This window comes from Lycium barbarum, chromosome 4 (assembly GCF_019175385.1).
Source record: "Lycium barbarum isolate Lr01 chromosome 4, ASM1917538v2, whole genome shotgun sequence".
NCBI classification, from domain to species: domain Eukaryota; kingdom Viridiplantae; phylum Streptophyta; class Magnoliopsida; order Solanales; family Solanaceae; genus Lycium; species Lycium barbarum.
The window spans coordinates 139,931,670-139,942,561 of record NC_083340.1 but is presented as its reverse complement, the minus strand read 5'-3'; the positions used below and the strand labels follow the sequence as shown (position 1 = coordinate 139,942,561).

Here is a 10,892-nt window from a genome sequence, read left to right as displayed (position 1 = left end):
AGAGTTGTTAAAAATAGTGAAAAGTACATGCCACCAGTAAAAAGTAAAGGTCCAATTTTTTAAATAAATGACCCAAAATAACTCTTAGGCCAAAATAAAGACTCTAACTAAAATTTAAAATTTCACTCAGCGCTCTCTCTCCCACTTTTTCCTAGCCACCGCCAACAATATGAACTGGATAACAATGGAAGAAATCTTGCATCGGTTTCCCTTTTTACGGAGGTTCTCCTTCATTCTAAAGATTATCTCTAACAAGAGAAATAAAGATGTCACCTCTATTATCTCTTTTCTCTGTAATATTCTTCTTGTAACTTTATTATTTTATAACAAAAATATATTCTCTCTATCCCAATTTATATGGTACATTTACTTTCGTTCACCGGGGCTTCGGTCCCTGGGTACCCTGTTATCAGGTCACCAACTTCCTTGACCTTCCGGCACTGGCAGGGGCGGACCTATGTAGAAATTTTGGGTGCTCCGGCACCCATTAAATTCAGTTACGGAATGTATAACTGTATAGAAAATATAAAGGAAACAGATATAAATAGTTAATAGAGCACCCCCGAATTCAAAATTCCTGGATCCAGCACTCCCGAACTCAAATCCTGGGTCCGCCTCTGGGCACTGGGCAGGCGTCAGCCCCCATACATGGTCTTACGACTTTGCGGAGACCTGTGTTTTTGGTAAATAGTCGCCCGGGCCTAGTCACTGCGACCCCCTTTGTGAGGAGTCACCCCTTCTCCCGAAGTTACGGGGCTATTTTGTCGAGTTCCTTAGAGAGAGTTGTCTCGCGTTAATCTATCCCAAGAGGCACTATTCTATAATTAAAAACAATTTAATTTTAAAAATTTTCTTTTATCCTTAATAAATTATTTATAACCAACAAATGTGTAAGGTTTGTTTAGACCACAAATTTCAAATGCTAAACTTTTTCTCAAGTCAAACAGTATCACATAAATTGAGACAGAGATAACAATTTTTTCCATCTATACCCTTATAGTAGAATTATTTTCGCTTACTATTTCTTAAAAAAAAAAACTAATAAAAAAGGTAACTTAGTAAATATACTTTGTACATATTATTTTTCTTAATGAGCATAAAAAATAAGCTAAAACGACACTTATTTTACGACGGAGGGACTTATAATTTATATGTATTTTTTTTTCTTAAAAAATCTGCAGAGTGAATCGAGGTCAATGCTATTTGTTTTGGCAGGTATGCCAAAGCAGTAACTTCTAGAACTTTCGCGCGTGAATTTACGCCTGTCGAACACCCACCGCTCACGTTAAAATCCATTCTGCATAAATTTCTAAACTGCACCGCTCCCTTATTCTTCGCACCCTTGCATTTGATTTCCCCAATTTGAAAAATTGGCCCTCTTTTTGTGAATTTTGCAATTAATAATTCTCCTAGATCACACCGATCATCATCACTCTCCCTAGACAAAAAAAAAGGTTAGAATTTTCTCAATTCTCTATTTAAATTTTCTGTTTGTAATTATTGAAGTAATTTTTAGGAATAAGGTTGCTCTATTTTTGTGACTTTGGAGATTTATCCCGATTAATTCCGCATTTTTTCGATACAAAATACTCTCTCAGCTCACTTTTACTTGTCATGTTTTGCTTTTAAGAGATGTTCGAAAACTATAAGAAAAATAAACATATCTTGAAACGTTGGTCAAAGTGCATATAATTTGACTTTCGGAAAGCGTGACAAGTAAAAGTGAACCGAGGGAGTACTTAGTTATGCAATTATTTTCTGGTAGATAACTCTGGCTATGTGAGTTTTGATAATTGTGCTAGTTTGACGAGGAATATAAAAATATTGGATATTAGATTATGATGAATCATATGTATACTGAAAATAAAGTGGAATGGATACAGATGATTCAATATAAGCAGATTCAACTAGTACTAGTTTGAAATTGAGCTGTAGTTAATGATGATTGATAACTATACTATTATCTTTTAGGTGTTTTTTTTTCAATTTAATCTTTGATATATAAAGTTTAAAGAAGGAATATCTAGAACAATCGGCTAATTCCTAGAGTAGAGATAGAAAAAAAAAAAAAAAAAAGCAATTTGGTGTTCAGGGTGCTTGCTAATGGGATTGGCAAAAGGAATAGTAGTGTATGGATGTTTGAAAGAGATATAGCTTGTTTACAACATCCTACAAGTGGAGTCTGGGGAGTGTAGGATGTATGCAGATCTTTACGTCTACCTTTGTGGGGTAGAGAGGTTGCTTTTGATAGACCCTCGGCTCAAAAGAGATAGCTTGTTTAACAAGACAAAAAAAAAAAAAAAATCCTCAGGACTTACCTTCATTCCTCAGGATTATCCTTAGCTGACTAGACTTAGTTTACATGCCAAAAGAAATGCAACCTTCTTCTAGCTTCTATAGATATGATTTTGAACACTGTTTGTGCCAGCGGGCTCAGAATGCAATTTATTAATAGATAAAATAGTTTAAAAGACCAACTAATTGGTTGATACTTGTGGTTCTCTTATTTAAGACTAATTTATGTGTTTGATGTTGGCGTACTTGTATGCTATTATTAGATAAAGAAATCCATGCAGCAGCAGGAGACATGTCAATTATCTGTTATATGGAGAGGGAAGAAGTTTACTCTCGAGATGGATCCAACTGCTACTCTCAAATCACTGGGGGATGAATTGCTGAATCTCACCAATGTTAGAGACGATACAATGCGGCTCATTGTGCCTACTAATAAAAGTTCAAGGCTTTTGTATCCTTTCTCCAAAGAGCATTCCTGCCTAAAATTGGAAGGAGCATCCATTCTTGAGGTTTTTTTATTAGTTTCTGCTCTAGTTCGTGAATTATACTAAATTTCTGTTGAACTGCCTATCTGCTTGAATTCTGAATAGGTGTTTTGAAAGTTTATTCTCGAGCTCTTTATTTGACAGATTTGTTTGCCCTTTTAAATCTATACGCTATTGCTGCTCTGCTAAAACATCTCAACATGACACTTCATTTTTAGAGAGTTTGCTTGATGAATATTGAAAAAAATCATGTAACATTTCCCACTCTTGGAACTAGGATTCACCTTCAAAATCTGACTTGAAATAGTTGCTAGCTGTAAGTTAGTTTTCCGAAGGCACATCGTAGGAAACATATATTTTAGCAGCTTTAAAAGTTTTGAGTGTGTTTACATTCTGAAATGCATACTTCCATTTACTTCTTTGTTAAAGCTAATATATTCAGCGGATAACTAAAATTTATGAAATTGGATTCTGTTTGGTGGTCAGTGTTTCCTTGTTTGATATAAATCTTTTGTACAAAATGGACTGCATTATACAGCTGAGTGGTGATTACATGCTTTCTTTTATATTCCTAATTTCGTTTGTGCCAATATGAGCTTGTGCATAGTTCTTTATGAAATATTGCAAGAATAAAGGCATGGTTCTGAATGACTTAACTTTTTTTTTTTTTTGGGTAAAAGGTTGTGTCTGTGTGTTTGAAGCTGCAGTGATTTCAAACATCAATTCTTTTGAAATCTTTATCATGCTATATAATCTTGTACGACTATGTGCCGAGATGTCAAACTTATGGCTTTGAATGTCTGTTGCATTAAACCTATTCAGACAGAAAAATGCATACCATAATTCTTGTGCTTGTGGACATAATCAACTGCTGGGAGTGAATGTGTTTTTTATTTTAACTTTTTTGCACAGTGTATTAGGTGTTCGTGCATTTGCAAACATTGAATAGCCTAAATAACTTGTTTAGCATACTTGGCTGTGACTCGTTAAGCTGAACCTTCCAGACAATTCTTTTTGGCTTAAATGGGAATCGCCTGATGGTTTTCTGTTTTAGGGGAAGTCTATTAGGATGTTGGGAGTGCCCAAAGATGAAGTAGATGACATTCTACAGAGTGCAAAGGCAGACCTCAGGATTGTGGGTTTTGATGAAGAGGAAAAGCGATTGAGACAAAGAAACTCAAATGGGCTTCAAAGTTCACTAAAACTTCCACAAGGGTCTTATGTCTTTTGTGATTTTCGGACACTCCACCTTCCTGGTATAGAGGTATATCTCACTCTGGGAAAATGTAACCACTATCTTTCTCTACAATTGAAGCTTAAAAATGCAGTCTGACCAATGAGTAAATTATGTTTCTAACATATGTTGATTACTTGCAAAAATATATTGACATATCCCGTCTTTTGGGGCCTGGGACTGGGGAAGAAGTGATACGTTTATTTGACAACTGATTTATGTAGTTTTCACTTGGTAGCAGTTGAATCCTCCTGCTTCAAAAGCTTTAAAACTAATGCACAAGCTTGCTGCTGATCCAGGAATTGTTGCAATCATGAATAAGGTAAGCCTAGCAAGATTTTCATATCTCAGCTTAATTATGTATGGATTCTGTGTTGATATGTGCTATCAGCTGTGGTATAAACTATACTTCATTGGGCTTCTTAAAGCACCGCTGGCGTGTGGGTATCATGACAGAGATGGCGCCAGAAGGCTATGTTGGTGTTACTCCTCAATGCATTCTTGGTTTCAATAAGGTGAGCAATCCCTAGTTCTTTCTTCCCCAAAGTAGTAGATACAGAACAGAATCATGTTCTTAATATTGAACCCATGAATTTCATGCTTTATCATCGTAGTTCCTTCACTTTGGCTGTTAGCTATTGATTTTCTAAGATGATATATTTTCTTTTTTTCACATTCAGAATCATGGAGAGGAGATATCACTACGTCTTCGTACAGATGACCTCAAGGGTTTCAGGAAGTACGATAGCATCAAGAAGACTCTCTTACATGAACTTGTGGGTGGTCCTGTCTCACCCTGTCTGTCCACTTAAACAATAGTTGAAAAGCTAAATTAGTGCTGTGAATTTTATCAGGAGAAATTCGCATGTTCCCTAACTTATATTTATTTCCATTTTCAGGCACACATGGTACATTCTGAACATGATGTCAACTTCTATGGTCTACTTAAGCAGGTAAAAAGTTAGTAGTCTCCTTTTTTCCTCTTTGCTTCCTCAGTGGTGAGGAGTTCAACAAATGTTTAAGCAAAAGACTGGGATGGTCTTTTATTGAGCCCCGTAACTAGATTAGTCCTGCTTATCTCTGCATGTTCTTGTTGAATGTGCTGAAGATATTAAGATAGATATTTCTTGCAGCTTACTGAAGAAGCTGCTAAGTTGGATTGGACTAAATCAACAGGCCATACCTTGAGTGGTCACAATTTGCAACACTATGAAGACGAAGAAGACAATGATAATCACATTGGCTTATCACACAAGCTTGGAGGACAAACTTCAGTTTTCAATGCTCGAGCATCTTCAGTGGCGGCTGCCTACAACCGTTTAGCACAGGCATCCACCAACAACTCAGAAGAAATTGAAATGCATCAGGCATCTAATGCTGGTGACTCACTGGAAAAGCAACTGAATGATGTGAAAGTAGAGTCTTCGGAGCAACGAAATGGTGTATTTAGTGCTGATGTCCCATCTGGTAATCAAAGAAAATCTGAACCTGATCCTGATGATTGTGAGGCTGGCTCTCCCATGGAACATGAGCCTCATATAGAGCTCAATTCTGATGATTATAAGATCAGAAGCCGTTCCCCTCCTTTAGAAGCTAATTTAAGTGAAGAACCTGATCCAGATGATAGCTCCGCAGAAAAACACAATACAGGAAGTCCTGTTTTTTCGGAACCTGATCCGGATGAACATGCTATGGGGATCGAAAAGAAAGTAACAGCCGGTCAAAATGGCCACGTAAATGAGGAAGAGACTGGATCTTTTACACAGACCAATGGAGATGATTTTCCTGAAGGAAACAAGCTGGTTGAGCCATATAATAGTGATAAGGATATAATACCCGATGGAGTCTCTAGTACAGTGATTGATGAGCCTGATCCAGATGATCAGGAATTACAGAGGATACAAGATCCTGTTGCCATTATTTGCAGTCGACTGCAGAAAGCAATAGACGTGTTGAGAACTCAAGCCAATCCATTGGAGGCCTCTAGAGTTATGCAAACTATATTGAAAATTATAAGGTTAGTTGAACTTCAATCTGCAATTTAAATTTGGAATTTTTTATCATTCATGAGCTTTGGATCTAAGTTGGCAATGCTACTGTTCGTAGGAATGCAATTGAACACCCAGATGAAGTGAAATTCAGGAAGCTGCGGAAGGTCTCTGATTTATATATTGGTCTTAGGTGATTTAGTTTTGTCTAGATTTCATCTTAATTTGTTCATCACAATTTTTTGGTGGATGTTGCAGGCTAATCCTCTAATTCAGAGGGATGTGGTTAGTTATCCAGGTACTTGATCTTCCACTCGATCTGTTGCAATTTATTTCCTTTCTGCAAAATTCATTCCTTGACAGTTCTCTTTCCCCATTCCCTGACTTTTGTGTCGCCTTCAGATAGCATTCAACATTGCTACTAATCCAGCACAGTAAATTTTCTCTTCATCTGAGATTCCCTTGGTCCAACTTCCTTGGATATATACATCTGTGAACTCCATCTTAAATAAAGTTTCTACTCTTTGTCAGGTGGCGCTTGTAAATCACACTTCATGAAATTTTGGGCGCTTTCAGTTTGCCAATTTTACTGATAGCAACCAATTTTGCAAAACAATGTACTACTTGGTTAATTACTGAAGCATGAATTTTCACTCAATCCCTACTGTTTAAGGGCATGAACTGCAATTGTCTTTCCATGTGCCTAACATTTTCGTAAAAGATCTTTGGAGAATTAGTCAAGGTTCAAGTTGATATACAAGCTAGTTTAATTGACCAAGGCTAGGTTTGCTATCAATTTGAAATTCTATTTAGGTGAAATTGTTGTGTGATGGTACTTGTTATGCGCGGAGATTCAAAACATATTTGGTGATCCCATGGCCATGCAACAAAAAGGAGTTGTATCAACATCATTTATCCCACATGATTTATCTTTTGATGTGAAATTACTCGTACTCGCATAATTGTATTCTTCTCTGATCATTAGGTGTTTATTTTCTTTCCATTCGCATCTTCGTGTATTTTTCTGCTTGCTGAGCTTCTTTAGCTGTAACTAATCATTTTGCTTTTGTGGTTGCAGCTGCAATGGAGATCCTCTCTGTGATCGGATTTAGTGAGGACTCTGTTAGCGATAACACTGGTAGAACGGAAACTTATTTGGTCCTCAAAAGGAATGATCCAGGATTATTGTGGCTTGCCAAGTCTTCCCTTGAAACCTCCATTGCCTAGGGGACTTGTACCATATGTAAAATTGATGCATTTGTTTGTGACAAAATCAAACTGAAGACATTCTTTATGGTGAGAGGCATTTGGGCATGTTTTCCATGTTGTATACCACATTCTGATATCTTCCTTTTCCTTGTATATACATTCTTACTCATAGGACGTTCAATACAAATAATTGTGTTTGATAAGATTATAAGGCACTTTTAATGCAAGTTGAGGTGATTCTCTAGTTAGCTTGTTCACATGCGGTTATTAGTCTTATGTCGATTGTGCTCGTCAAAAATGCCGCGCAGTGTGTCTTGTATATTTCAAAAAGTAGTGCATATTTTGTAAAATCTAACACAATTACGGCAACCAATTTTGAGATACCCTAAATTTCTTTAGTCTAGAATCTTCTTTAGATATACTCTGCGTAGCTGTGATTGTACTCGGGAATTGAGAAATAAACTTTTAGGTTTCAAATGGATTTTTCAAGAGGAAAATGAAAGATGATGGCATGTTGACAAATATAAAGTAAGACTTATCGTTAAGGGATCCAGACAATGAGAAGATTTTATTATTTTGACACTTACTCATCGGTAACGAGGATTACATCCATTTGAGTGTTAATACCGTTGGCCGTCGTGTACGGTCTTCAAATTCATCAAATGAATGTGAAAATAGTCTTCTTAAATGGAGATTTGGTGGAAGAAATGCACATGGATTAAATCGAAGGGTTCGTACTTTTCGGAAAAGAAAAGAAGGTGTGTTGACTTGTTAAGTCACTTTATGGACTAAAAGAAGCACCCAAACAATGGCATGCGAAATTTGACCAAACGATCTTTGCAGACGGGTTTAAGATTAATGAGTGTGATCAATGTGGTTACATTAAGAACGCTCCAAATTACAATCATTGTTTGTTTATATGTTGATGATATGTTAATAATGAATGAAGACATTGCCGACATAAACACTACTAAACGTATGCTCGATAACAAGTTTAATATGAAAGATTTAGGAGTTGTGGATTTAATTTTAGGAATTAAAATTCATAGGACACCTCAAGGTCTACCATTATCTTACTTATTATGTTAAAATGGTACTTGAAGAACTCAAGTGTTAAAAACTTTGATGTATATCATGAATTGTACACGATTAGATATAGCTTGTGTAATAAGCAAATTGAGTTTTTACACAAGTAATTCCAAACAAACTCATTAGATGGCAATGAAATGAGTTTTCGAGTATTTAAAATACAACCAGCACTATGCTTTGCATTACAATAAATATCCCGCGGTACTTGAAGGATACAATGATGCAAATTGGATCACCGAATCATCTGCAGTTAAATTCGCCTGTGCATAAGTTTTCATCATTGGTGGAGGAGTAGCATCTCGAAAATCATCTAAATAAATATGCATCGCTCACTCTGCAATGGAATATGAGTTTATTGCTTTAGATAAAGCCGGTGAAGAAGTAGAATGGCTACAAAATTTCTTGGAATATATTTTATTTTGGCCTAAATTAGTGGCACCTATATGCATACATTTTGATAGTTAAGCAGCAATATGAAGACGTAATACGTTTAGAAAATTACTCTCTAATGGAATTACCATAATTGATTATGTAAAGTCAAAATATAATGTGTCGAATTCACTTACAAAAGGCCTAACTTGAGAGTTGGTTGATAAATCATCAAAGGGAATGAGATTATGGCCGAGAACAAGTCCTCACGATGGTAACTCTAACTAGCCGATTGGAGATCCAAGAGCTAGATTCAAGGAGATCAAATGAATTTATGAATGACGGTTCAACATCGTCGTTAAACTCAACCCATTCTTATGATAAGATAATGTTTAAGAATAAGGATAAAGCGCTACGACTTTTTAATGATTTCTAAGTTTGACATGATATGAGCAAACATTATATATAAGAGTTACACGTTTAGGAATCACCTATGTGAGTGTAAAGTGTAAACCGTTTTAAGAAGAATTAGTGTAAGCCCAGTTCTCTACCCACTTATGACACCAGATGATGTTCATGACTGAAACGAACGTAACAATGAGAACTATGAATGGTTAAGAGTTAATTATGTGACATATGTTGTCTATATATATATATATATATATATATATATATATCAAAGCTCGACGGTTCAAAAAAATCAAGTCTACAGGTTGACCAAGTATACCCGATATATGTTCCCTACGGAAAGTTCAAAGAAAAACCTACTTACCCAGATGCGATTAATCATTACTTCTAAATCACACTGTTTCATGCATGTTTTCATAATATAGTCATTCCCCATTCATGTGGGACGTTGTTGGGCTTTAAAGACCTCTTTAAAGATGGACTTTAAAGATGAGGTGTAGTAGAAAATGGGAAATTGTGAGAATTTAAACAACATTGGAAATGAAAAGGGAGATTCATGTGCTTATATATAGAAGCACTTTTTCTAACTCTTAAAGAGTTGAGAAAAGAGTCTCCCCTCGCTTTGTCGTCATCACTCGGATTCAGATTTGCATTCAGATTTGGTCAAATGATTTGATTGCGTTCAGACTTCACATGGAATTTTAATTTAAATTCGCAGAATTTTTTCAAAGGGTCATGTCTGAATTTAAAGTGGAAATTCATGACCAAATAAATAGACATCTTCTTTACGAACATATAATATAGCACTTGTTAGTTGGCTATAAAATTTTAAAGGCTTCGCCTAATTTCAGACACTGAAATATACTCTGAAAATTCATCTTCTTCCCCTCTTTTGTGCATCATTTTTCAAAAAAAAAAAAAAAAGAAGTAAGTGTCGTGTAATTTACTGGCGTTTGTTGAGTTCGCTGAAGTTCTGCAATTTTGATTATCAATATTGCAGAATAGTGTTCTGTTCTATGATAGAAAGAATTCATCTAAACCTTGGACAGTTGTGAGGGGATTAAATTTCTTAAGAAAACATTGTTTTCTGTTGGGCTCAGAACTAAAAAATTCGTATATTCTGTCCTTTTTTTTTCCTTTCCAGGATATAATATGAATACAAGGATACCATAAACAGAATGGCAAGCATCATTACCATTCAAAAAAGACCCATAGGTTCTCCTATAATTCAGCTAAAAAAGAAATAAAAAGAAAAGAAAAAAGAAAAGGGGATGATTAACTGCAGCAGCGTAGCTACATGGATTGAGGGTTGGATAGTCAAACACCCTTTATCGGAGAGTTATACTATACAGAAAAGAAAAATATTGCTCAAGATTTACTTTTTATAAATAAAATATATTAAATCTTGAACACCTTGAGCGAAATTCTTGATTTCGCCAGTGACTTTTTAAAACTAAATCAATCAATTAATGACCAGCAACAAAGACCTCTGGACCAAACTCTTCATTCTCATAGAAATTTCTGTCTAGAGAATCAACCCCAGCATCATCATCTTCATGGTTTATTTCTCCTGCATCTTTCTTGGGCCCTGGTTCCACTTTTGATGTTTGAGATAATTGGGCTTGTGTTGGATCTTGGCCTGTCATTACATTGGGATTTTGGTCTTGGGCTTCAACAAGGAGAGAAGAACAAACAATAAGTGTAAGGACAGAAAATGCAAGAATTGATCTTCTGTCCATCTTTTGTTAAAATTTTTGTTTGCTAGGGGAAGGAGTTTGATTGATTTACTTTGTGTTTGGTGATTATCAAAGTTGG

General features: G+C 35.7%; 1 protein-coding gene across 2 annotated transcripts; it reads left to right on the top strand.

The window, feature by feature from the left end:
- Positions 1-1,204: 1,204 nt before the first annotated feature.
- On the top strand, positions 1,205-7,455 carry LOC132636664 (uncharacterized). 2 transcript variants are annotated; one of them, XM_060353630.1, is made up of 11 exons: positions 1,205-1,454; positions 2,559-2,804; positions 3,835-4,044; positions 4,253-4,336; positions 4,443-4,529; positions 4,695-4,790; positions 4,914-4,967; positions 5,148-6,031; positions 6,121-6,169; positions 6,261-6,300; positions 7,081-7,455. In XM_060353630.1, exons 2-11 carry the CDS (start codon positions 2,571-2,573, stop codon positions 7,227-7,229), a joined length of 1,887 nt encoding a protein of 628 aa, XP_060209613.1. In that variant the 5' UTR covers positions 1,205-1,454; positions 2,559-2,570; the 3' UTR covers positions 7,230-7,455. The 2 variants fall into 2 exon arrangements, with proteins under 2 accessions (XP_060209613.1, XP_060209614.1); XM_060353631.1 differs by having other exon boundaries at positions 1,207-1,454; positions 4,256-4,336.
- Positions 7,456-10,892: the final 3,437 nt, after the last annotated feature.

Coding starts and splice junctions, on each gene's coding strand:
- LOC132636664 (XM_060353630.1), top strand. CDS start 2,571: ATGCAGCAGCAGGAGACATGTCAATTATCTGTTATATGGAGAGGGAAG. Junction 4,045..4,252: donor TCCACCTTCCTGGTATAGAG/GTATATCTCACT, acceptor TTCACTTGGTAG/CAGTTGAATCCTCCTGCTTC. Junction 4,337..4,442: donor TTGTTGCAATCATGAATAAG/GTAAGCCTAGCA, acceptor GGCTTCTTAAAG/CACCGCTGGCGTGTGGGTAT.